Source organism: Notamacropus eugenii, chromosome 1 (assembly GCF_028372415.1).
Source record: "Notamacropus eugenii isolate mMacEug1 chromosome 1, mMacEug1.pri_v2, whole genome shotgun sequence".
Taxonomy (NCBI): domain Eukaryota; kingdom Metazoa; phylum Chordata; class Mammalia; order Diprotodontia; family Macropodidae; genus Notamacropus; species Notamacropus eugenii.
Window position 1 is genome coordinate 232,390,167 of NC_092872.1, and position 27,112 is coordinate 232,417,278.

The following is a 27,112-nucleotide window of genomic DNA, read 5'->3' on the forward strand; positions in this document are numbered from 1 at the left end:
AAATTAGGGATGCAGACAGTAAGTGCTGTGCAAATTTAGGGCAGGGAGAGAGATCACTACAGGATGGATGGTCAGGCAGGGCTTCAGAGAGGAGATGGAATTTGGGTTGGACCTTGAAGAAATACCACTTATGTGCCAGGCCTAGAGGCCTGTGGGCTACCCGAGTCTTCCCTTACCTCTATCGGAGGTCTTCGGCTGGCCAAACCAGATGCTCGTATGAGAGAAAGGACGTTCCAGAGTCGAACAAGGGTTGAGCTTTATTTCAGGGTCTAGTTACAAGTGCAGGGGAATTCTTCCTTAGGAGGGAGCGAAGAATCTCCCAAGGAGGCAAAGATCTTACAATAAGAGATTGGAAGTAGAAGTATAAGTGGGGAGAGAGGGGGAGGGGAGAGAGGAGAGAGGAAAAGCGGAGCCTTGTTGTCCTCACCCGTGGCCCCTCCGCCCAAGAGAGCTTTCAGGCTTTCCTGATCCTACTTAAGTTCTCCAGTCGCATAGTTTGCATCTGAATACCGTGCCTGTTAGGTGTGCCCAGATCCGGGACAATCTCGAGGGTGGGGAGAGCTCTCTCCCATCACGTCTCTCACGGGAAGAGGCGGAAATACACGAGATAGCTCGGTTCACCTCGATTCCCAGTCGTTTCCTGGGGGGTCTCGTGAGAACTCTAAGATTTAGAAGTTCCCACCTTTACCCGCCCGAGACTGTCCACATGGAATTGAGCTTCCATCCCCAGCACTTATGTACTGAAACAATCTTTTGTGTGCAGATCTCAAATCACTTAGCCTACTAGAAATTAAGCTAATAACATGGTCTTCATTCTATAGCTAGATAAACTGAAACTTCAAGAGGTAGGGAGGGCTACGAAGTACTGAAACCCATTGGATAATAACAATTCAGAGCCAGAGTAGATCTTAGCAATCATCTAGTTCACTCCTGTCCCTCATCTTTTGAAGATGAGGTCAGAAAGTTTAATTTATGTAGGATCACAGCTAATTAGAGACAGATCTAGTGCTAGAATCCAGCTCACCAGGCTCCTATGTTAGAGGATCACAGATTTAGAGCTAGAAAGGAGCTTAGAGGTCACTTAGTCTGTCTTATTTTACAAACGAGGAAACTGAGACTCAAAGGAGTTTTAGTGACTCACCCTATGTCACAAAGGTAGAAAGTAAGAGTTGAGTTTTGGACCCAGATCTTTTGATTCCAAATCCATCATTCTTTCTATTGTACCATGCTGCCTTCCTTAGGAAGGGCTCTCATCTCCTTCTCCTAAGGAGTTTTCTAGTTAAAAGCATAGTTGTATTTCTGAATATGACTCTCAAGATTACCTTTGCGTGGCAGTAGCAGAGGGCTGCGCTGTGTTCTGCCAGAATGCACAGCTGTTAGACTGTTAGTGTTGATGGGAGAATACGTCTGACAATTTGGAACATCCTAGGTCTGGGCAGTGATTTCCAGGTATCAACTCTTCTGAGTCTTATAAATTCTCATCTTGGTGAAGGAAACAGAATCCTTAATGAGGGGAATTCATCTATTCTGGGACCTTTTTGATTTAGAGATAATGGGGTAACTCCTCCAGCTTTTTTGTAACCTCCTCTCCCTGCCTCATCTGTATTTTCTATAACAGAGATTCTGCTGAATTAGAATGTTTGTTCTGCAGATCCTTTGAATCCTTCCACCAATTTTTTCCTGCTCCAATTCTGAAGAAGGGCTCTGGGAAAAAGATTTGACCTCAGCTAGAGGAGCACAAGCAGGCCAGAGCCAAGGGTGGGTCACAGGAACATAGAGGCACTTACCTGATGGAAATTTCCCATCAGAATAAATTCTCTACATTTCTATAAAGTAGGGAAGCTTTTATTTTATTTTATTTTTGAAGTCTTCTGAATTTCATGTGTTTGCCATGAAAGTAGAACTGTAAGATAAAGTTAATTATTTCATCATGTCATCTTGGATAAGTCACTTTTACTCATTAGTCCTCAGTTCTCTCATCTGTAAAATAAAGGGATTGGGCTAGATAATCTTGAGGGTTTCCCTCCAGTTCTTACATTCTATGATCTCTGCAAGTGTAAAAGTTCGACTAAGTTTATATTTGGAATAGCCTTTCTTGTTCTCTCTCTCTCTCTCTCTCCTCCCATGTTTTTATCATAATCTTTGTTTCCTCTCCCATACTATTTCTCTCTATTATTTCCCTCTCTTTCTTCCACTTCTTTGGCATTCTCATCCATCTCATATTCATTTTCTGAAAATCTCCATTTCCCATAGTTCTTTCTTTTCTTCCTTTGTCCTTTCAGAAGACATAGCATACACCCGCTGTTTTCTTCTATACTGCTGGCTTACCCCAACCCCAATCCTTCCCCTTACCTTTGAGGAAGCAGAGTGCTATGGCTTGCTGTTGAACCCCAGGAAGCTCTCTCTAGGAGTCTCTTAACTGAGGCACTTCAAAGTTCAAGCTAGTGGCCATAGGCTGGGTCCTAACACTCATGAGAGGACTCAGAATGGGGCCTCACATATGCTACTGTGTTCAAAGCATCCAGTTGGAGAAATAGATTTCCTGAAGCAGGGCTAGAGCACCTGGCTCCTTCATGGGAGTTGAAAGGCACAGATGCCAGCTTGGTAAGCAACCAGCCCACCTGCCTATCAGCTCAGGGTAGAACTTCTGATGTCCTCTATTAGCAGACAGTGGGGTTTCTATTGGGAGAGGTGGGGGTGGGCAGCAGAAATAGAATGATAGACTTGTCAATTAACATCTTAAAGAGAAAGGAAAAGGTCTAGAAGGGAAGCTTTGAAATATCTCCCAGTGGAAGATTTTGATGTCAAGAAAGTCAAGGGACTCCTGGCCAAAGAGTCAAGAGATTTGAGCACTAGTCTAGGGTCTTTCATAGACTTGGCATATAACCACAGGCAATCACTTAACTTTGGACATCAGTTTCCTCATCTGAAAAACAAGGGAGTGGAATTATACTACTATTGACTCTAATATTCTTTAAGAGCACAGATTTAGATCTGGAAAGGATGTAAGTAGTAATCAAATCCAACCCTCTTATTTATAGATAAGGAAACTGAAGCCCAGAGAGGAAGGATGACTTGTCCAGAGTCACAAAGGGAGTAAGTAGTCAATTAGTTTTTTAATAGTATTTAATTGTCCCCCCAATTGCATGCCAAGACAATTTCTAGCATTCATTTTTATAAGATTTTGAGTTCCAAATTTTTTTCCCTCCCTTCCACTCTTCCAAAAAATAGTAGGCAATTTGATATAGGTTTTATATGTGCTATCATCTAAAATGTACTTCCATATTAGTCACAGTCGTGAAAGAAGAAATAGATCAAAAGGAAAAAAAAACATGAGAAAGAATGAAGTAAGTGAAAAAATATGCTTTGATCTGCATTCAGAGTCCATCAGTTCTTTATCTGGTTGTGCATAGCTTTTCCTTTCTGAGTCCTTGTACTTGTCTTGCAGCATTGTGTTGCTGAGAACGTCTGAGTCATTCATAGTTGATCATCACATAATGTTGCTATACTATCTACTATCTACAATATTTTCTTGGTTCCTGGTTCTGCTCATTTCACTTTTCATCATTTCATATAAGTCTTCCCAGTTTTTTCTGAAATCTGCTTGGTCATCAATTCTCTTTGCATGATAGTATTCCATTATATTCACATAACAGAGTTTTTTCAGCTACTTCCCCATTGATAGGCAACCCCTCAATTTCCAATATTTTGTTTATCATTAAAATGATAAAATTAAAGGATAAAGGATAAGGATAAAATTCCTTAAAAGGAATACTTCCTTTATTCCTGAGCTCTCTGTTGTTTTTAGTAGGAATGGGTGCTGTATTTTGTCAAAAGCTTTTTCAGCATCTATTGAGATACTCCTATGATTTCTGTTGGTTTTATTATTGATATGGTCAATTACGTTGATATTGGACCTACTCTCCTGATATTGAACCAACCCTGCATTCCTGGTATAAATCCCACCTGGTCATAATGTATAATCCTTGTGACTTATTGTTGCAATTGCCTTGCTAGTATTTTGCTCAAAATTTTTGTGTCAATATTCATTAGGGAAATTGACCTACAGTTTTCTTCCTCTGTTTTAGTGCTCCCTGGTTTAGGTATCAGCACCATATTTGTTTTTAACATTGTTGTCCTCTTCTGAGTTTGCATCTTTGATCTTCCCTATCCCTGTAATAACTTTCTATAGTCAGATTTTTTTTTTATCGTTGTTGTTTTTCTTTGCTCTTTCTGGGGAGGGAGGGGGCTCTTTTCCTTTTTTTTAAATTTGAGCTCCTCTCTTGGGGTGGAAAGTGTACTCTTTCAGGTTTCTCGAGCCAGGGGCTATAGGCCCTGACTGTTTGCCTGGTCCTGCACTGATGTTACCCTGAGGTCCAAGGGGAACCCTTGTGCTTGGTGTTGCATTGTGGGAGTGGGGGGGTACGGTTGTTGGAAACCATAGGGGTCTGGCAGCTTACCTGGTACTGAGCTAGGGTCCTAGTGCTGGTGTCTGTGTGTACTGAGGTCCGTGGGGTGTTTCTGCATTTCTTGGAGGCTACACTGAAGCATGTGGAAGTATTCAGAGCTAGAGTCTGCCCATTCCCCTGGTAATGCTGAGTCACATAAGGGATTCTGGAATTGGCGTTGGAGTGCTCCACCATACTGGAGCTCAGGATCTACCATTGGTTTGCAGAGGTGGGGTTTGCTGCTGGCTTGCTGTGATGCTTCCTGTTCTGGGCTGTGCTCCACTTTTACCTGTGTGAGACAGACCCTTTTGTGACAATCTTCCACATTTCTTGGGCTAAAAGATTGTTTTACTTTATCTTTTTGCTGGTTCTGCTGTTCCAGGATTTGTTTTGGGGAGCTATTTTATGGTTGTTTGGAGGTGAATATGGGAGAGTTATGGCGATTTTCTGCTTACTCTGCCATCTTGGCTCCCTAAATAGCCAAATTAAGATTCAACCTGAGCTCCTGTGACTTTAAGTTCAGCCTACAAAGTTCTGCAACACCATTTTGCTGTTGTTGTTCGGTTGTATCAGTTGTGTCATACTCTGTGACCCCATTTGAAGTTTTCTTGGCAAAGATCCTGGAGTGGTTTGCCATTTTCTTTTCCAGCTCATTTTACAGATGAGGAAACTGAGGTAAACAGGGTGGAGTGACTTGTCCAAGGTCACACAGCTAGTAAGTGTCTAAGGTCATGCTATCTCCTTAGAGATATCTGTGTTATGCTGAGAGTGATCTGAAAGCAGGATGAAGCATAGTGTTCCCCTCTCATCACCTCACCCTCTCCCCCAAATGGCACTCCTGTCACTTGATCACCAAGCATCTTTGGAAAAGTGACTTAGAGAGTCTGTGCCTCATTTCTCAGCTACCTAAAGTTACTGGTCTAGCATAGCAAGTACAGTGGCAATAATTCTGGATCTACACACACACACACACACACACACACACATATATATGCACACATATATACATGCATACATATATATGTATACATGCACACACATATACATATACCACTTTGGTTTGAATCCCACCTGTGATATTTAAGGAGAGGACTGGATTCAATGACCTCTAAGGTCCTTTCCAGATTGAAAGCCATGATCTGAATAACTGCCATATCATTTGGGAATGTGGGTAGCTTTATGTGTTCTTCAGTCTTTGCCATATCTCTGGCATTAACTGACTCCTCCAATGAATTAAAATAAACTACTTAAAATGGGCCACCATGCTTCTGGACCATTGAATTTCTACACTAATGTTAAAGAGGAAAGAATTCCCATCTGAGCCATTCTGTTTTAAACGGAATATGTTTTACCTTCTAAAATAAAAGCCACTTAGGCATACAAACCAATCTGTCTTGGGATCGTGTCATTAAGACTGAAATATCACAGTAGAACAAAATGCAATTCCAAATTCACTCCTTTATGCAGGTTACCATACATCACCCAGAGAGTACCCTGGCCTGTTAGGACAGCTGCTGGGCTACTTTGTTCAATTTACAGCTTTAAATTGTGTTATATGGAGAATAAGGAAGGGGGGAAAATGATATTTATAGATAGCAGAAAAAAAGATGTTTTTGCAAGCCCAAGTTCAGCTCAGTGTAGGGCTGAGAATACACTTAACTCATAATTTCTGTGCTGAATGGCAGCGGGTAGAATTGGGTGTGAGGGGGGAGGGTCTCTAAAGGAAAGTCTGAATGCACACAAGATGATTACTGTCTCTTGCAAACCACTAACTTCTGTCTGTGGTGTCCCTGGCAGGATTTTAACTCAATATTTCTCTGCAAGTGTTTCTTTGCACTCAGATAGGACACTTCTCAGAGGCCCACAGAACCTATTCATTCTGCAGCTGTCCACAAACAGCATGGCACTCAGAAGGTGTAGCAGCAAGCACCCTCACACATCCAGGGTGCCCTGCTGCACGGGCTCTTAGATCTGCTTTTCTAAAAGGAAAGCAACTTTTGAGGGGTCAACAACCTACTTTAATTACATTCACCAACAGAGAAAATACAAGCAGAGAAACAAAGACCAACAGACAGGGCTTCTCACTGTCTGACCATAAGCAATACATGCATCACAGATCAACAGATAGCTCCAGCTGTCTGACCATGACATACATACGTAGTTACCAAAGAGAGAAGCTCCAACATCTGGATTTTCAAAGAGCGGGGCATGGAGAGGTGCTCCTTAAAGGCTTCCCAGAGTCTCATCTATCCAAATCACAGGAACATCCTTCCAATGAGTAAGCCCCAAAGCAAAACCTCACCTCAGTGTATATATAAACTTTTCAGAGCCAGAGGGCATCACAACTCTTAGGATCCAGGGCCTCATTAACAATTAACAAAAAGTATGGGCCTTCCTACAAAACAAACCTCCCCTAATCAAGCTTCTCTTAATGGGTTCCACCTAAAGCCCATTAATGGAGGAGAGGGAGGAGAACTTTAACTGGAATTACAGAAGGAAAAGAAGCTGCTCCCCTCTATTTTACCCCACTTGAGTGACTGGGCGTCTCCGACTCTTAGGAGTTAGCGTGGGCATAGCAAATAGAGTATTGGACTCATAAAGTTGCTGTTCAGCCGTTTTTTCAATTGTGTCTGACTCTTCATGGCCCCATTTGAGGTCTTCTTGGCAAAGACACTGGACTGGTTTGCCATTTCCTTCTTAAGCTCATTTTACAGATGAGGAAACTGAGGCAAACAGGGTTGACTAACTTGCCCAGGGTCACACAGCTAGGGTGTGTCTGAGGCCATAGACCTGGCACTCTATCCCGAGCCACCTTGTTGCTTGGACTTAGACTCAAGTTCAAATCCTGCCTGAGACTCTTATTAGCTGTGTGATACTCAGCAAATTACTTAATCTCTCCAGGCCTCAGTTTCTTCATCTGTAAAACAGAGGGGTTGGACCAGATGTCCTCAAAGGTTCTTTCCAGCTCTAAATCTATGTAATACTATGATTATCCTTAGTCCTCTTTGGGTCTTTATCTTACCTTCCAAAGCTATATGTGTTGGCTTGGGAATCTGGTTAAGATAACTTACCCCCAAAAGCCAGCCCATGGTGTCATGTCTCATGAAGCAGGGGGCTCATGCCATTGATACTAAGTTACTTTATCCCACTCCAGCAGTGTAAGCAAGAGAGGCTGTACTCTTACACACTCCGGATGTGTGTGTGGGGAAGGGAACAGAAATTGCATCGGGGGGGGGGGGGGGGGTTAAGTCATTAATTACAATCTTGAATTCTTATTTCTTGAATTTCTTATATATTTCTTATATCATATATATATATTTCTTCTCTCTATCTGTCATTCTATCTATCTACCTATCTGTCTATATCTTATGTATTGAATTTCTCATTTTCTGTATATTGAAGATTTCGGTGAAAATATCTATTCATCTGGGCACTGAAACAATGATGCTTGGCACCTTCCCTCTGAGACTACCTCCAATTTATCCTGTATGCACCAAAGTCTAAAGACTAAGACTTGGGACATCGGGTATCTTGTTTGAGCTAAATTGTTTACATGTCTTTTCTCTGATTAGACTATGAGCTCCTTAAAAGAAGGGAATATATATATGTATATACACACATATGTATAAATGTATATACACATATGTGTGTATATATGTATATATGTATACTCACATATGTGTGTATGTATATATATTGCCTTTCTTTGCACGGTGCCTGGCATGTAGTAGGTGCTTTATAAATGAGAGCTGATTGACTGCTTCTGGTCACTTGTGGAATGAATGCAGCCTTTTAGCCAGGAGGCCTAATGATGACTAAGACCTTTTGATCTGTGTGATTATTTATTTGCTCTGTGCCTCAGTTTCCTCTTTTATAAAATATAGAGGTTTGGACTAAATGACTGACATCCTTTACCATTCTAAATCTATTAAACTTTAAAGTGCTTTTAATAAGATGGTCTTCCCTAGACACAGAATGTAAGCTTCTTGAGGATAGGGACCATTATCATTGCATCCCCAGCACCTCACAACATGTCTGGAATATGGCAGGGGCTTGATAAATGCTAGCTGAATGATTAATTGATTTCTCTGACCCCCCTTTTCAGGTTATTCTTATTTCCTCTACCAAGTCCTTCATAGATTTAACTGGATTAGGAAATGAAAGATCCTTTGGTTTCAAATTGATGGCTTAATTTCACACATACACATATATATATTTGTATGTATTTATATATACACACATATTTATATACATGCATGTATATGTAATTAGAAAATAGAGCAGATTAGAATATATAATGCCCATTTATATCCCACTATATGTACATATATATTATATATTTTATCTCAATCTACCGAATTTTCACTTCACTCCTAGAAAGCTGCCAACATGGACATTATTCCCATTGTGCAGATGGGAAAAGTAAAGTCATGCGTTATGGAGTTACTCATCTAGAGCCACATGGTAAATCTGGGGGAAAGTGGAGAATAAGACACAAGTTTCTTCTCTCTCTACTATTTTCTTCCCAAGCCCCTACAAGCCCCTTGAGGATAAGGACTGTTTCTTTTGGTTTTTTGTTTCTGTTACCTTAAATCCCGGTAGAATGTAAATCCTTGAGATGGAGCACTGTTCCCTTTCTATCTTTGGGAGTTTAGTGCACCTGGCATCAAGTCTTAAACATAGTAGGTATTTTGTGAATTTTTGTTTAGTTATTTTGCTCAGGGAGGCTTATTAAGAGTGTACAGTTCAAGTATTCTGTGACTTCAACCCCAGAATCTTCATATTGCTATTTCATTCATTCAACAAATATTTGGTAGTAAAAGTAAAAGCTAATTGTCAGACAAGAACAAAATATCGTTATTTCATTCATTCATTCAGCAAACATTTGGAAATAAAGGGAAAGCCTAATCATCAAACCAGAATAAAAACCTTTGAATTAAAGATTCAGTTCCTTTCAGAGGCCAGATAATGCAAAACCTTGAAACGTTAGGCCATAGAATAAACAGGTCATGAAATAGTTTTTTCAGAGTCAATCATCAGGAAAAAAATTAGAGAAAGAAGATTGCTGCCCATAGATCAAGAACTAGCTGTATACTATTGGTACAAGTTTTTTTTACCTCTTAATGTCTCAGTAAAAGTGTGTATATCAGACAAGGGATCATGGGATAAAATGTTAGGGTTGGGCATGAATTAGTCATTCTCGATTTGGATTAACTGATCACAAAGGTGAAGGAACAACATTCATTCATTCCTGCTAAAGGCATTTTTTAAGTGTCTAATATGATTCAGATACTGTGTTAGATGCTGGCTAATGATGCTTATTTTTGAAGTCAAGTTGAAAGTCAGTCACAGGTAAATCAAAACCATGTATTTGTCTCCCTGCCTTGAGTGTATGACTGGCTTGAGTTTCATTCAAAGAAACCTAGTGTAGGCAATGAAGGGCAATGGAAAGAAGGAAGCACTTGGCGTTAGGATGCCTGCCCTCAGATTCTGGTTCTGGGTCAGTGTCAGAATGACTGTAGGCAAATCATTTAAGTATTGTGAACTTCAACTTTCTCACCTGTAAAGTGGAGAAAATAATATTTGTACTGCCAGCCTCATGACATTGTTTTGAGGAAAATGTTATAGAAATGTGAGTTTTTATTTATAAAAATTAATATTTATTCACAACATTAATTTTTTAAAAAAAATTTGAGTTCCAAATTCTCTCTTTCCCTCTAACTTCTCTCTTACCCATTGAGAAGACAAGCAATCTATTAATTATATTTGAGTAAAGATATAAAACATATGTCTATATCAGTCGTTGCAAAAAAAGCAAGAAAAATAAAGAAAGTAGAAAAAGTATGTTTCAATCTGCACTCAGAGTTTATCAGATCTTTCTCTGGAGGTGGATAGAATTTTGATCATGAGTTCTTTGGAACTGGAAACCCTTCTCCAGTATCCTTTCAATCAGTCAATCAACAAACATTTATTAAGTTTCTATAAAGGGCCTTTCATGTGTTAGTTGCTATGGCATCCAGTAGAAGAACAAGAGAGCTATAGATAGACAAAATATTTATTAAGGGCTTACTGTATGCCAGATGTTGTGTTATATGATGGGGATACACATACCCACAAACTACTCTCAATGAGCTTGCATTTTAATGGGAAATGATAACACATTAAGGGATGTTGGGAAAGGAGTGCTGGAGTAGGGTACCTCCAGAATAGGACAAATGCCAGAAAGAAAGTCTGGAAGGGGGCTAAATTGGGGATGAAGTGAGCATGGTGGAGTCTTCTTATGAAAGGGTGGCCTGGGCTAGGGTCTCACCAATCAGAAGAACAGGTCTAAAGTCTGCATCTTCCAGGCCCTTACAGTCCTACCAGGTACCTGTTTATATTTAAGGGTAGAGATTGGATCAATGATTTCATTGATCTAGGAACTTGTTTGATGAGGAAATTCCATCTATCAATGCAGAGTTAGAATCAGAATCCTTCTCTGAAACCTTATGGCCTGAGGAGTTTAGTAATTTTCCCAGGGAAACAGGGTTGGTAATGAGATAGACAGAGCAGTGAGGTGGTTCAGTGGATACAGTGCGGGATCTGGAGTCAGGAAGACTTATCTTCCTGAGTTCAAATCTGGCCTCAGATACTTACCAACTGTGTGACCCTGGGCAAGTCACTTAACCCTGTTTGCCCCAGTTTCCTTATCTGTAAAATGAGCTGGAGAAGAAAATGACAAACCACTCTAGTATCTCTTCCAAGAAAACCCCAAATAGGTTCATGAAGAGTCATAGATGATTGAAAATATTGAAAAACAATAAAAAATGTGTCAGAAACTAGGTTTTTCTGTCTTTGAGTTCAGCTCTCTCTCTGCTATGCTATGCAAACTCCCATACCTATAAAACAATTTATTAACCAATACAGTAAATTATACATATATGATACTATTATATATAATACCATTATATATTGAAATTACATATCCCTGAATTATGCTGTCATTTTTCAATTGTGTCAAACTCTTCATGACCCCATTTGGGTTTTCGTGGTGAAGATATTGGAGTGGTTTGCCATTTTCTTCTCCAGATCATTGTACAGATGAGGAAACTGAGGCAAACAGGGCTAAGTGCCTTGCCCACATTCACACAGCTGGTGAGAGTCTGAGGCCAGATTTTAATTCAGAAAGATAAGTCTTCCTAATTTCAGGTATGATATTCTACTGTACCACCTAGGTGCCTACCATTGGCGAATAGGACAGTGAGTAATGTGCCAATTCTGTAATCTAAACAGAAATTATGAAATTACCAAAGGATGAAATCATTGTGGGCTGCTCTCATCAAACCAACCTTGATGGGGAAGATGGAATGTCTACATGCTTTTGAGCTGGAGGAGCCCTTAGAGATCATCTAGTTCAATGGCCTTCTTTTACAGATAAGGAAATGGAGGCCCAGCAAGGTGAATTGACTTTCTTAAGTCCTATAGCATGAATCCAGGGGCTCTGCCTCTGAATCCGGTCCTGTTTTCACTACACCACCTTGTAGTTTGAAGTCTTCCTTGAAGGATGGGAAAAATGTGGATAAGCAGAGAAGGGAAGTGTTTAAAGAAAGTGTTAATAGAAAGAGCAAAGGGATAGAATGAGAGTGGTCATGGGTATGGAAAACTTTGAATGGGCTGGTTTGACTGGAGCACAAGGAAAGCATTGGGATGGATTAGGAAATGAAGAACTATTCAAGGTTCTGGAGTAAAACGGCAGAAGCAGTGTTTTAGGAAGCTTAGCCTGGTGAGGTGGGTCAGAGGCAAGAGAGACTACAGGCAGGAAGAAGTAGAGGGAGACGCCTGTGGTAATCTAGGTGTTAGGGTCACACTATTCTTCTTGTCTCTCTAATCTCGCAAGCCCAAAGGCAGTGTGAGAGAGTGGAAAGAGTGCTGTATGGGACTGGGAAGGGGATAAATATTTATGTAGCATCTATTACGTGTCAGGTACAGTGCCACCATAGATACGATCTCATGTGGTATCCTCACAATAACCAGGGATACTATTATTATCCCCATTTTACAGTTGAGGAAACTGAGGCAAATAGCCCCTAGGTGACTTGGCTAGGGTTACAGCTAATGTCTGAGACTAGATTTGAACTCAGGATTTCTTGATTCTAGGTCTGGTGCTCTATCTACTATGCCATCATTTGCCTCTGGTGGGATGGGATAATGAGAGGTAGAGTTTAGTCCCAAGCCACACCTGACTTACTAGGTGACTTAGGGATCTCTTAGATTCTTTCCAGTTCTGTCATGCTATGGTTCCAGCATGGTGCTTCAAAGACTGGACTCTGCCTAGAGAGAAAGGAACTCTTAGTTACAGTGCTGCAGTTTCTCAAAAGATTCCAGGTTGCTGGTCAAAGTATTCAGTAGCCACTTTTGCTATTTCCTCATTTAAAATGACGGAAAAGCAAATGATCCATAGGCCATTATTCTTGGTCAGTTCATTTAGTAGTTTGGGGCTCGTGACGGGGGTGGGCAGGGGAAAAAAAGTTTAAAAATATAGTTAAAAAAATCTAAATGAAAGAGTCCAACCTTCTCATTTTATAGATGAGGACACCAAGATCTAGATCAGGCTGCATTATTACAGCCAGGACAACTTGGCTTTATGAGTTCTCATCCAGGGTTTTTCTTATGATGCGAGAATCTATTAGTTAGATCACTGCTATAAAAGAATGAAAGCATTTATTAAGTACCTATAATATGCCAAATACTGTGCCAGGTGCCTGGAATACAGCTTTGAGTCCCTGCCCTCAAAGAACTTAGATTTTATTTTATTTTTATTTTTTAAACCTATTTTTAGAAAACCCTCCCACACTGATCTTTGGAGCTTTCTTTGTTGCTTGTGGGTTGAGGGATCTGGGACCTTCCGTGCTGGGAACTCTGCCCTGGAGGTCTGTTCAGGTCCTGTTCCTCCCAGTGCCTCACTGCCAGTGCTCTCTGCTCAGTGTCCCATGAGATAGACCTTTCCTATTGGCCTTCCGGGTTACCTTTGACTGGAAACCTCTTTCACTCTGTTGTTCTGTATCTTCTGCTGCTCTTGAATTTGTTAAGAGTCATTTTTTACAGGTATTTTGTGAGCTGTGGGAGAAGCGCTAGAGTATATGCATCTTTCTACTCTGCCATCTTTACTCCCAGAACTTAGACTCTAGAAGAGCAGCAGTTCTCAGACTTTCAGTCTCAACACCCCTTTATGCTCTTCAAAGTTGTTGAGGACCCCTCCCCACCCTTTGAGAAATGATATGATAGAGGGAGAGAGCACATGCCAAAGAATGGAGGCCAGAGAGGGCCATCTGACTGAGGAGTACACAAATCCCTCTGGATCATAAGAGACAACATGATGTAGTAGAAGGAGCATGCATGGGATTTGTAGCTGGAGATCTTGGGTTCAAACATCAGATTTGCTCCTTAATATCTGTGTGACATTGGCCAAGTTTGTTAACCTCTATGGGCCTGATTGTACCTGGACTACCTACAATGCATTGGATTTTGAGCCAGAAGAGACCTTAGAAATCATCCAGTCCAATGCCCTCATTTTATTGATGAAGTGGTAGAGACTCATACTGGAGAAGGGACTTCCCCAAGATATTAAATGGTGGATATAGGATCTAAACTCAAGATCTGTGAATATAAATTCACTGTTTTTTCCTATTAAGCAATGTTGCCTCTGGGGCAGTTAGGTGGCACAGTGAATAGAGCACTGGGTTTGGAATCAAGAAGATTCATCTTCATGAATTCAAATCTGGCCTCAGACACTAGCTGTGTGGCCCTAGGAAAAATCACTTAACCCTGCTTGCCTCAGTTTCCTCATCTGTGAAATGATCTGGAGAAAGAAATGGCAGGCCACTCCAGCATCTTTACCGAAAAAATCCCAGATGGGGTCATGAAGAGTCATACCCTAAATGATTTAAAACTTACCCTAAATGATTTAAAAAAGAGAAAAATTCTTTGTGACTGTGCCTGAGAGGGCCACCAGAGGGAGACCTTTTACCTAGAGAACCATTTCCCCCTCTTTAAAATTTCCCAAACAAAATCACTCTGATTTATGTCAATATTATTAGCCAAGGGTCCAGAACAGACCAAAATAAAATTCAGTGTTCATTAGTGTGTTGGGAGAGTACTGGCTTTTAAGGCCACAGCCTTTCCCAGTTTGTCTCAGACTTGAGTTTAGTTGCTCTGATAAATATTTTTGAAACCAGTTGATGTTTATAGAAATTAGATAGATAAGATGGGAAAACCTGAAGTGGATGACTTGCTTTGCTAGAAACTTCAGACACGGTTGGCATACATAAAGTAAATAAACTAGAGGTCCCTTGGAAAAGCTTTTAGATTGGAAACAAATACCTGGTCTGTACAACTCTGAAATGGAGTTTCAAGATTATTCTTCAGTTTTAGTAAGATTAGTGGATTTTGATTGATATTTTAATTTCTGGGTACAGTAGTCCTCTTTGTTCAGGCACCAGACACACCATAATGTGATGGGAATCTAGTATTGTCCTTTCTCTGCAGCTTGTGGAGGTGATGAAGGTTTCTCAAAGATTATGCCAAAGGAATGGAAGGACAGGTGAATTGCCCAAGGTCTCACAGGTAGTGTGATCTGAACTTAGATCTTCCTGTCTCCCAGGCTAATTCTTTATCTACTATTACCATACTGCCTGTGGGTGTAAGCATAGGTCATCTGACTCCTTAACTACTGGCTTTTTTCCCCATTGTGCCATGCAGAGCTATGTCTGGAGCTCTTCCCTGGCTCTAATGACCAAGAGATGCTTGGAAGGAAAGAGTGGAATTGACCTGCATCTCTCCAATGTCCATTGAACCCAGGGACCACTTCTGGCAAATCCCTGCCATGTTGGAAAGGGCTAAAGACTATGTCTGTTGTCTGAAGACCAGTCTAATGAAATTTATCAGAAGTTAACCACAAGGGAATGAATTCTTTGGTCATAATAACTCATGATTCCTCCTATAAAATCATTAGTATGGGGAGGGGACAACTCCCCTCCCACTGTGAGGTAGCCAATCTTTTGTGGTAATTGAAGGCATTGTAAACCAGTGACATTTCAGTGACTTACAGACGACTTTCCCTCCCTGAGAGTAGAGCTCCAGATCTGGGATGGTAAATGATTGGATCAATGATGATTTAACCAATCATCAATCAATTAATAAATTTATTAAGTTACTACTATGTGCATGATCTTCTCCCAGGCACTGGGAATAAAAAGACAAAGGTGAAACAGTCCCTATCCTCAAGGATCTTATATTCTAATGGGAGAACACAAGGATCTACACACCTGTATGTATATATTGATAGACATATACAGAATAAACATAAAGACAATTAAATACAAAGTGGACAAATACGAGGCAGAGAAGGAGGGCACTGGCAGTGGGGAGGGTGAACCAGGGAAGACTTCATATAAAAAGTAGCACTTGATCTGCATCCTTGAAGAAAGAGAGGTATTCTATGAGGAGAGGTGAGGAAGGAATGCATTTCAGGCATGGAAAACAGAAAGTGCAAAGACACAAAAATGAGAGAGTAGCACACTCTGTTCGAGTGACCAGTCTGGTTGGCTGGAAGAGCTCAGGAGAAGGGAGGGGGATAATGTTGAATGAGGCTAGAAGGATAGGTTGGGGCCAGATTGTGTAGGGCTTTAAAAGTGAACCAGAAGAGTTTATATTTGATTCTACAGGCAATATGAAGCAACTGGAGTTTATTGAGCAAGGAGTGAAATGGTCATCTCTTCACTTAAGGAAAATCACTTTGGCAATAGGATGTGGGATAGACTGAAGTGGGGAAGATTCTTAGGGTAGAGAAACCAATTAGGAGGTTATAATGGAAAAGATAATGAAGGTAGTAGTAGCTGGCTGAGTAAAGAGAAGGGATGAGAGAGTTTTGTGGAGGTTAGAAGAGTCAAGGTTTGTTAACTGATTGGATATATGGAGAGACAGAGAGTGAGCAGCTGCAGAAAATGCCAAGGCCATGCAACTCAGAGACCAAAAGAATGATGGATGATGAAAGAGAAAAGTTTGCAAGAAGGTCGGGTTTAGGGAAGGGAAAATGAATTATTTCGTCAGTGTTGAGATTGAGGCATCTTTGGGATATTTGATTCAAATATCCAAAATTGGTGATATGGGACTGGAGCTTGGGGAGAAACTGGGACTGTCTATGTAGATGTTGGAGTAGGAGTTATGAGCATAGACCTGAGAATTAAACGTTTGGAACCTGATGAGGTCAGTGAGAGAGAAAATAGAGGGAGATGAGTAGAAGGTATATGACAGAGCCTAGGGGAATACTCATCCTTAGTGGATATTCCCACTAAGAAAGAAGAGAAGTTTTGGAAAGCTTTCATGAGGAATGACATAGGCAACCAATAATTAGGGAGGAATAAAAGGATTGCCTTGCTACAGTGAGGGACCATTTGAAGCTGGATAAGATGTATGGATAATATCCCCATTTAACACAATTGTGTGACCTCTTCCACCTCCATTCAGCAGCAAAGGATGCCGAAGGAAAGAATAATCCTAGGCTTAGTTTTGGCACAGGATGAATGGTAATGGAAGAAAGGGGCAAGGGATTTGAAAATGGAGGAAGTTGGACCGTGCAGTACATAGAACTGGCTAACCGTAGGCTCAAGATTAATGAACAATGAAAAGGAGTCAGAGCAGAGCTGACAATGGCCAGAGAAAGTACCAAGGAGTGGGAGGAACTGATGATCCTAATTAGGGTGAAGAAATGGTGTATGAGAGGTGAAGCATAGGGAGAGAGAGAACGATAAAAAGTTTCTGTTAGGTAGAGGAAAGTAGAACACTTGTGGAAAATGGCAAGATCTAATGTATGACCTATGTGCGACTGAAGTGGAATAAAGGTCATGGGATTTAAGGATGCTGAGAAATTTTTGGGAAGAGTTTCATCAACATGGATATTGACATACCTGGCTTAAGGACAGGAGTTGAGGAGGATACTATAGTGTTCAGTGTTGAATTTTTTGAGAAAGGATGGAAAGTCACCTGAGGCCTGGTATATGAGAAATCACTATAATTTGGACTGGGTGGAAAATTTTGTCTCTATGAACTTCAAAGGAGTAAAGACTAGTGGCTGGAGGGAGAGTGAAAGAGGTACATAACAAAGGGGAGTTTATTCACTATAGAATGGGTATTCCAGAGAGCAGAATGCAACAAGTGGACAGGGTTCGAGGGAGACATGGGTTGAGGAGGATTAGTATGAGAGAAGAAAAGGTGGAGACTGGGGACAATTTTCTCCTACGTGGCCAGTATTGATTAGTAAAAGGACAAGGAGGTAAACAGGTAGTGGGAAGTTGTTAGTCATAGGGTAGTAGTGGGTGGTAGATGAAAAATAGTCTCCAAAGGATGTTGTTGCTGGGCAAAGGCCAGGGGTATATGGCCTTAGTCACTCACTCCTGCTCATGCTAGGAGATGGGAGGGGCAGAGAGGTTGGGGATTCTGCTCAACTCTCACCTGTTGCTCCTTTTCTAGAGTGGCAATGCAGAAACAATGCATACGTGGTGCTGGTACAGTGCCTCCCCCTCTACCCCAAGGCTTCAATCTTGGGGTACGCTGGCTGTCCCTTGTTACTGTCCCTGAGGCTTTAGACAGAGGGAAAATGGGAATCTGAGGGACCTCTGAAGTCATATAATCCATTTCCCATCTGGGACATGCATTATCTTTACCACATGGCAAATAATCTTTCAATTTCTGCTTAAAGACCCCTAGTGATGGGGAACTCACATACTTGTCTTTTAGGAATTGGTTTGGTAGCTTGATTACATTCATAGTGGTGTTAGGCAGTTTGACAAACACTTATTAAATGCCTACCATGTATTCTGACCCAGGGGTACAGAAGTGTAAATCAGTACTCACTTCAAGGAACATATAGTCTACCACAGGCCACTTAAAACACACACACACACACACACACACACACACACAGAGATACAAAGTGATTTCAAGAGGAAGCAGTGGTCAACAAGATTGTCATAGTTCTGTGTTTATCTTTTCAGAAGGGCCTATTTGTGGGTGATAGAGAGTATCCAGGATATACATCCGTAACAAAAACTATGAAATGTCTCCTATTAAATTATAAACCCATAGAAGTCAGGGCCTGTTCATGTAACTGGCTAGGTGTGGCAATGAGCAAAGAAGCTTGTGGGGTAGTAATAAAATAGTAGTGGATACTTATATATTGAATCATAAAAGTTTTATTTCATTAATTAATCAGCCAACAAGCATTTATTAAACTCCAACTACATGCTAGGTACAGGGGCTACAAAAGACAAAAGTAAATGGGCCACTTTTTGCTCTTCTCGTGACAATCTTGTGAGGGAAGTGCTACAGGTATTATTGTGCCCATTTTACAGGTGAGGAAACTGAAGCCCAGAACGGCTAAGTGACTTGTCCATAATCACATAACTTAGAAGTGTCAAAGGCAGGATTTGATCTTCCTGAGTCCAAGTCCAGCATCCTTTCAACTTTAATATGCTGCCCAAGGTCATACTGTCAGTCACTGTCAGAAGTAAAATCTGAACCTTGGTCTCTTCTGATCCAAATCCAGCCTTGTTTCCTTTATCCCATGGGAAGGGAGCAGAGGGTGATAATGGAAGGAACTATGCGGCCATAAGTCTTGGATGATGGTTCCCTTTTGCCCAGTATGTACATTAAGTCAGTCAGGGCATTGGTGAAATCTTTGGGAATTGTAGCAACTTTAAAACGTATGCTAATACTCAGTGAGACACTTGGCAACTAATCTAGCTCCTTCCTGACTGAATTAGGGAGCTGGATGACATCTGAGAGCTTGTTTAAAAGCTCAGAGCAATTAAGATAGTGGTGATAAGGAGATCGGGGGAAGGAGGGTGATTGGGGTTCTCTCAACCTTCCACAGAAGGAGAGATAAGCAATTTTCCATGTGTATGTATTTGGGGCTAACCCTGAGGCTGTGACCTGGAATCTCCTAAACTACTTATACTAGAGAAGCCTCCATCAGGATTCTAGAGACCTGTGAACCTAGAGCTTTGTCTGCTACTGAAAACATGTTGGCCACTAAGAACTCTCCTCTTTCTATGGACCAGATTCAAGCTGATGGGTGTTCTTGTGAAAGAATGTTCTCTGTCCCTGGAATTTTTTCCCTTTCATTGGTTTGACCATGCTTCCATTAGCTGACCACTGGGAAATGTGGCAGTTTATTTTGGGGTTACCATGTATCAGTATGAAGAAGCTGATCACTTTCACCGGTGTTTAAGTCTTGTGTGTATTTTTTTAAAATAAAGATTTTAAAATCTTGGAGTCAAGTTAAGAAATATCTTCAGTGCTCCTTCTTGTGTCCTGAAACATAACAGCTAAGGTTGTTTTCAAAGAACAGCCTTTGAGAAGCATGCTAAATAAATTAGCTTGGTTGCTGCAAGGTTTGTCCCCCCTCATATATGCAACACTTCGTTTCAGCCTCCAGCCACAAGTCAAGACTGTGTAGTGCATGGATCCTTTTCATGGGAAAAATGACAACTAAGGTGTGAGGAGGAAAGAGAAATAGTCTCCTTCAAACGTTTGAAGGGTTACCATATGGAAGTAGGATTAGATTTGTTCCATTTGGTCATAGAATGCAGAGGTAGGAACAATGGATGGAAGCTGGAGAGAGACAGGATTTCTACACCATATGGTCCCAAAAAAATCCTTTCAAACTTCCCAACAGTTAGAACTATCCAAGTGGAAGGGGCTACACCAGTCCTTCTCCCAATGAAATCCTCAAGCTGCCCACTTGTTGTAGAAGTGATTCTTATTCAGGTAGAAACTGAGGTCCCTTCCAACACACAGGTTCTGTGTTACAGAGACATTTTAAGAGCGAGTCCTGTCCATGGTATGTCAACTTAGAGAAGCCACTTGCATGAGGCAAGAGCTGTTGAGGGTGAGTTTTTCTAAGCAGCTCTCCTCTTTGAAGAAAGGTGTTTTTGTTTCTCTTACATCTCTTTTGCCCACAGGACAAATTTTCCTAAACTGTTACTTCTTTCACTCTGTGGGCTCTATTTAATTTTGTTCTTCTCTCCATTCCCTATCTTGTCCTTCAGTGGTGGTTCTTGCTACTTTTCAAATGGGAGAATTAGTTCTGGCTGTGAATTAAACTATGAAAAGCATTTAAAATATGCATTAATTTCAATGAATTTTAAAAAGAATCTAAACAGGACAATTCATTGCTCTAACCTACTATTTTTTTGAAGTTCAGTTTTTAATTTTGTCTTTTAAGGTTTTCTTGGTAAAGATACTGGATTGGTTTGCCATTTCCATCTCTACCTCTTTTTACAGATAAAGAAACTGAGGCCAACAGGGTTGACTTGTTCATAGTCACACAGATAGTAAGTGTCTAAGGTCAGATTTGAACTCAGGTCTTCTGGATTCTAGACCCAGTACTCTATCCACTGTACCAACTAGCTGCCCTCCTTACCCACTAACCCTCTTTTTTTTTATTTTTCATTGTCTTATGGCGGCTTGCTTAACCATACAGAGTAAGAAGATATTAAATAAAAACTCAACCCCATAGACTCTACTGTTAGGAAAACCAACCTTAGCCCTAACTCAGTAAGCAGGTTTCTACCCAGAAAAGATGAAAGGAGCCTGATCAGTCTAATTAGGCTTAAATTAATGAGCTGGAAACTTTTGGGAAACCACTCTGGGCATTGAGGGGAGGAGAAATTCTCTTTCTCTTAATTAGCTCTGTAAGATCTTGTGTTTGGGAATATAAGGAAAAACTGGGTCTGTGAGTGGACAAGGTCCCAAAGGGACACGGGACAGAGGAAGTGCTTAGTTGAAGCAAGATTGATTAGGGATTGATTATAATCATGCCACCTCAGGACTGTCTCTTTTCTCAGTAAGTTGGTGTGGAGATGAGACACCAAACTATGTTAGAAAGTTAAGCATAGATGTAGCCCGCAGGGCCTACCCCATCCCACCCTCCTCTCCTATATCCAAACCAGTTCAGTTACGTCCAATTCTGTGACTCCATTTGGAGTCGTCTTGACAAAGATACTGGAGCGGTTTGCTACTGTCTTCTCCAGCTCATTTAACTGAAGAGGAACTGAGGCAGGCATGGTTAAGTGACTTTCTCAGGATCACACAGTTAGTAAATGTCAGAGGCAAGATTGGAACTTGGGAAGATGGGTCTTTGTGACTCCAGGCCTGGTGCTCTGTCCACTGGACCATCTAGCTGCTTCTGCTTTCTCCAGACTACAGCCTGAGAGATGAAGGAAAAGGAGTTAGATGACCACATATATTTTTTGAAATAGGGATCTCCCTGTTCATTGGGAGAATTCCATACAGTCCTGGCTCCAGCTCTGCTCTTGGAGTCTGGGGAAGTGATGAAGCTTAAGGCTATGGGGCAGACAGTATGAATCAGCCCAAACCCTGCCCATTAAGAGGGTTCTATAAATGAATCCAATAACATGCTGACTTTGGACAGAGGAAACCAGAGGCTTTTGAGGGGTGAGAATCCATTAGGTAGGTGGGAAGCAAATTCATGATATTTCAAACAGACTTGGGGGTTCACATTTTTCAATAGGTCTGATCATAGGGAGCATAGATTTAGGGGTAGAAGGAACACTCATTTTATAAATGAAGAAACTGAGGCACAGAAAGGTCAAATAACTTACTTGTCCAAGGTCACAGAGATAGTAAATGGCAAACAAAGCATTCAAACCATGGTCAGTGGTTTCTGAAACCAGTGGTCTTTTTACTGTGCCACTATGGTCTCCCTTGGCTGCCCAACAAGATCACCAGATCCATAAAATTCTCCTACTCTCTTACCCTCTAGCCTTTAGCCAGTGTTCAGTAGTAAATTATCTTCTAAGTATGGAAGTTCCTAGGAGCAGTTTACCTTCTTTTTAGGGGAATAGTATCCATTGAGAGGAAGCCAAACCCTTCATGGAGAGGCAGCCCTCATCCACGTTTCTAATCATTTAATAAGGGGAAGAAAGGCAGAGAAAACCACTTGATGTTGCCTCTGGTTTTTCTCACTCCGTCGGTCCCTTCAACCTCCACACTAGGTTCAGTCCCTCAGAGCCCAGTCCTACATTGACTTGTGGTGCCAAAGTGCAGCTCATGTGTCCATGGAGGGAATGCTTGCTTTGGGGTGGGATTGGGGGGGGCAGGCATCTCTAGTTCTGTTGCCTGAACTGTATTACTCTATGGGGGGGTACCCTTCTTGAGGTTTTCTTTATCTCCTCAGCTTGAGGATCCTATAACACTTAGCCCATGCCTCACAATTTACTTCTTCTCTTCTCCCTCTCCCTGTCTGGTCCCAAGTACCCAAGGGTATTTGGCTTAGGTGGACTCGGGGCCGCAGTGGGGTGGGGGCGCAGTACCTTGGAGAGAGGCTCGTCGCCCCGGGCCCCGGTGTTAGGTTGGTCTCCCGCCTATCCGGCTTGACGAGGTCCTCAAGGGGCCTCCGGATGAGGATGGGTACAGGTTGGGCGCCCCCTCCCCAGCCCGGGCCGTGGAACCAGAGCCTCTTTCCTCCCCCCCTCTGCTTGCTTCCCCTCCTCCTCTCCTCAGTCGGGCTCAGCCCGCGCCCGCTTCAGTAGCTGCGGCTGCTGCTTCTGCTGCTTCTGCTGCTGCTGCTGCTGGAGGCGGCGGAGGAGGAAGAGGAGGAGGAGGAGGAGAGCGGCCCGACGAGGTGCCAGGCGTGAGCACTGGCTGCTGCTGCGGTGGAGTTGGAGGAGGAAGCCCAGGGAGAGGAAGAGGAGCCGCGGCGGCGGCGACCCCAGGGGACCCCCGAGAGGATGGCCTAGGAGGCAGCCGGGGCGGCCGAGGAGCGGAGCGTGTGCTGAACCCGCCGCGGAGACTGCTGCCTGCCGGGCGAGGGACCAGAGGCGAGGCGAGAGGCCGGAGGCGAGGGGCGAGGAGAAGAGCCCCAGAGAGGGGGAGGCGCGGCGGCGGCGGCGGGGGAGGCGGGGGCTGGGCCCCGGGGGAGGGCGGCCAGGGAGGGGGAGGGAGGGGAAAGAGGAGGAGGGGGGCTGATTATATATTATTAACAAGTTCGAGACTAATAATAATAACAACAGCTCATTAGCTGCGAGAGGCAGGAGGCGAGGGGGCGAGGCAGCCGGGCAGCCGGAGCGCAGGGGCAGCCGGGCCCGGAGGGCGGGCGCGCAGCAGCGCAGAGGCCGGCCCGGGGCTGCGGGACCTCCAGCACAGCCTCCGAGCAGGGGCGCACGGGGGCCGGGGGCCCCCACCCAGCGGTGCGCGCGAGCTAGCCCGGGGGCGGGGGCCTGAGGCGGCGCGCTCCATCCCCCTTCGGGCCGGGCCGGAGCCGCAGCCCTAGCCGCTCCCAGGCGGCACCCGGCCGGCCAGCCGCTGCCCGCTGGCCGCCCGCTGCTCGTCCCCGCGCCCTCCCTCGCAGCGCCCCTCCCTCGCCCCCTTCCCCCACCCCCCCTCGCCCGGCCGCAGCAGCAGCAGCAGCAGCAGCAGCAGCCACAGCAGAGGCAGCAGCGATAGCAATATGGCTGTGGATGGGTGTTTGGGGTGGCGCTGGCGGCGGGAGGAGCTCCCCGGAGCCCCTGCGCCTCCTGCCCATTGCTAGTTATGGCAAATGGTGGCGGCGGCGGCGGCGGCGGCGGCGGCGGCGGCGGAGGCGGCAGCAGTCTTAGAATGAGTAGCAATATCCACGCGAACCATCTCAGCCTAGACGCGTCCTCCTCCTCTTCTTCTTCCTCCTCGTCCTCGTCCTCTTCCTCGGTCCACGAGCCCAAGATGGATGCGCTTATCATCCCGGTGACCATGGAGGTGCCGTGCGACAGCCGCGGCCAGCGCATGTGGTGGGCTTTCCTGGCCTCCTCCATGGTGACTTTTTTCGGGGGCCTTTTCATCATCTTGCTCTGGCGGACGCTCAAGTACCTGTGGACAGTCTGCTGCCACTGCGGGGGCAAGAGCAAGGTAACGCGCCCCCGGGTCCCCCAGCGGCTCCGGGGCGACCCCCTTGTCCGGGTGCCCCTGCCTACTCTCCCCTGGCCGGGGCTTCTCCCCGCGCCTCCTTCACCTGCTCTTTCCTTTCCAGCACCTGCTTCGCTTTACCTCTCGCTTCCCTCCTCTTGTCTTCTGCCTCCTCTCGTTCCTTGCTCTTTTTCACCCCTTTGCCTTATTTATACCGTCTTCTTTCGCTTTTCCTTAGTTCTCCTCCATTCCCCCTTTTGCTTTTTCTCCTCTTTTCCTTCCTCCTTTTTCCTCTCCTATTCCTGTTCCTCCCTTTTTCCATCGATTCCTTCCTTCCCTCCTCTATATATCCCGTCTATCCCCTTCTCGTTGGGGGATCCTGGGCTTTTGCGGGATAGAATTTAGAGCGTGGCTGTGTTGCTTTCTGCTATCTTTGCCTTCGGCGTGCGCTCTCCAGGACTCAGAAGTCCCCTCCACCCCCCAGTGCGGCGGGTTTGGGCTGCCTGGGCGAAGAGAACTGCCCTCCCGGTTCACTTGTTTATTGGAGGGTCACTCGCGGCAGCTGCGGGTAGTGCCCTCTCTCCTGGGCTTTCCCCTGGCAGGCTTAGGGGAGAGCGCTCCTCGATTCGCTACGGTTGGGTAGAGAGAGTCGCATCCTCGCAGCACCGGCGAAGGGAAGGGAAGGAGCTTGTTTGACGGGCTGTGCTTGTTAAGACAGGGTCTTCAGGGACAGAGGAGAAAAGTCACAAGAGCAGGCTTTGGAAATTGCTTGGAAAAATGAGATCGGAACGATCTGGCAGAAAGGGAAAATCCAGTACTGGGGCAGGAGAGGTGGAGGCTTGGAGGAACAACATGACCCCAGACAGCTGAGCCCGGAGAGACAGCGTGAAAATTGAGGTGGCGATGGTGGTGGTGGGGGTAACCCACCACTCACTGGGATTATTTACCGGTGTCTCCTCTGTAGGGAGGAAAAGGGGAAGACAAGAAAGGGGAGAAGCTCACCAGTCACTGGGGCTTAAGGTGACTTGCGGGGGTGGGGGGAGAAGGGAAGGTGAGAGAAGGAGGTGCAATGTCAGATCCTCAGGCTAATTAGTCACCTGTTTCCACTCTCTACCCCCATCCCAAGGATACTGTATTAATGGTCTCCCAACCAGCTAATTCTTCCGCCACCCTTCACTCCTGGAGAGGGTCCCTAACTCTCTGCTGCCCCATCACCGCCTGGGGTCAAGAACTTGGGAGCCAGGGAAGGTCACGGTTGGTAGTGAGAATCCGCCAAGGCCGGCAGCAGCAGTCAGCGTGAAGAGCTTTCCTCTTGGCGTTTTTTAGGATGACACCTGCAAAAATGTAGGATTGTTATTCCTAGCACAGGAACACCCGCCGATAGGCAGACACACACACACAGACACACACAGACACACACAGACACACACAGACACACACAGACACAGACACACACACACACACACACACACCTTGCGATGTATGGTTGCTAGGCTGCCTGCTTGCCTGGCCTGTCTCCATGCGGCGTTCCTTGGCCTCCTCCCCCCCTCCGTGACACCCACTGGTGCTGGAGGAATGGTGACAGTTTTTGAAAGGAAACTGCTGGAGAAAAAAAAAATCGAATAAAAAACGGTGCCTGGGTGGGATGGGGTGAGGGAGATCGAGAAGGTTGTTTGGGCATTCCCCTTATTGGGAGGAAGCAAAGAGCAAGTCTTAACAGAAATTCAAGGATATTGGCGGGGGGAGGTGTAAGGACTCTTCAAAAGCGTCACAAAGACACAGGTCTCTGTCCCCAATCTCCATAGCTCCTGCTGCTAAGTTCATCCAAGAAACTTTTAAACTTCATAGAGAGCAATAACTTGTGGCAGCTGGAGCTGAACAGGGAAACTTGGGGTTTTCTACAGTGATCTCGAAGTAAAGGTGTTGAAATTCTCTCTCTCTCTCTCTCTGTCTGTCTCTCTGTGTCTCTCTCTCTCTCTCTCTCTCTCTCTCTCTGTCTCTGTCTCTCTCTCTCTGTCTCTCTCTGTCTCTGTCTCTGTCTCTCTCTCTCTGTCTCTCTCTCTCTGTCTCTCTGTCTCTCTCTGTCTCTCTCTCTCTCTTTCTCTCTCTGTCTCTCTCTCTCTGTCTCTCTCTCTCTCTGTCTCTCTCTCTCTCTGTCTCTCTCTGTCTCTCTCTGTCTCTCTCTGTCTCTCTCTGTCTCTCTCTCTCTATCTCTCTCTCTGTCTCTCTCTCTGTCTCTGTCTCTGTCTCTCTCTCTGTCTCTCCCTCCCTTCCTCTCTCTCTCTCTCTCTCTCTCTCTCTCTCTCTCTCCCTCTCCCCCCCCTCTCTCTCCCCCTCCCTCCAAATCTCTCTTTCTTCCTCTCCTCCCTTCTCTCCTTGCTCTCTCTCCCTCTCCCCCATCTCTCTGTTTCTGTCTCTCTCTCACACATTAATTATACATCGTGTAGGGTGGAGATGCTCAGCTGTGTTTAGTGGTGGTGTGTTTTTGTTTTGGAAAATACTGGTGTATTGGAAATAAGAGGGGGATCAAAAGGCCCGACTCTTCTCTCTCAACTTCCCTTTGTCCGAAGATGTCGCTGGTGAACTTGTGCTAGTTAGCTTATCATTTTTCTTCTTTGGGGGAAAGGGTTAAAACTGAAGAAAAATTTTGGTCCTTGGGAGGTGTAAGGGGCATTTTAGGAAAGGAAAGTCTTGGAATATGGGCTTGATATCTACTTCCTTACATT

General features: G+C 44.0%; 2 protein-coding genes across 10 annotated transcripts in view; one reads left to right on the forward strand and one right to left on the reverse strand.

Moving 5' to 3' along the window:
* Positions 1 to 18,699: 18,699 nt before the first annotated feature.
* LOC140514032 (uncharacterized) lies at positions 18,700 to 24,030 on the reverse strand. The gene is made up of 3 exons (XM_072624034.1): positions 23,932 to 24,030; positions 22,820 to 23,845; positions 18,700 to 21,693 (listed from the first exon to the last, which is right to left on the reverse strand). The coding sequence occupies exons 1-2, from the start codon at positions 24,028 to 24,030 to the stop codon at positions 23,006 to 23,008; spliced, it is 939 nt and encodes a 312-aa protein (XP_072480135.1). The 3' UTR covers positions 18,700 to 21,693; positions 22,820 to 23,005.
* The window catches only part of KCNMA1 (potassium calcium-activated channel subfamily M alpha 1), a 904,559-nt gene continuing 901,208 nt past the window's right edge, over positions 23,762 to 27,112 (forward strand). For all 9 annotated transcript variants that reach the window (XM_072636209.1, XM_072636218.1, XM_072636155.1 and 6 more), the window contains exon 1: positions 23,762 to 24,389. In XM_072636209.1, the coding sequence (XP_072492310.1) occupies positions 24,039 to 24,389 (351 nt within the window). In that variant the 5' untranslated portion in view covers positions 23,762 to 24,038. The remainder of the gene's footprint in view (positions 24,390 to 27,112) is intronic.

What these genes read in the sequence shown, in the direction of transcription:
- LOC140514032 (XM_072624034.1), bottom strand. Translation starts at nt 24,030, where the DNA reads ATGGGCAGGAGGCGCAGGGGCTCCGGGGAGCTCCTCCCGCCGCCAGCG. An exon ending in CTATCGCTGCTGCCTCTGCT is followed by an intron (nt 23,846 to 23,931) that starts GTGGCTGCTGCT and finishes GCTGCGAGGGAG; the next exon opens with GGCGCGGGGACGAGCAGCGG.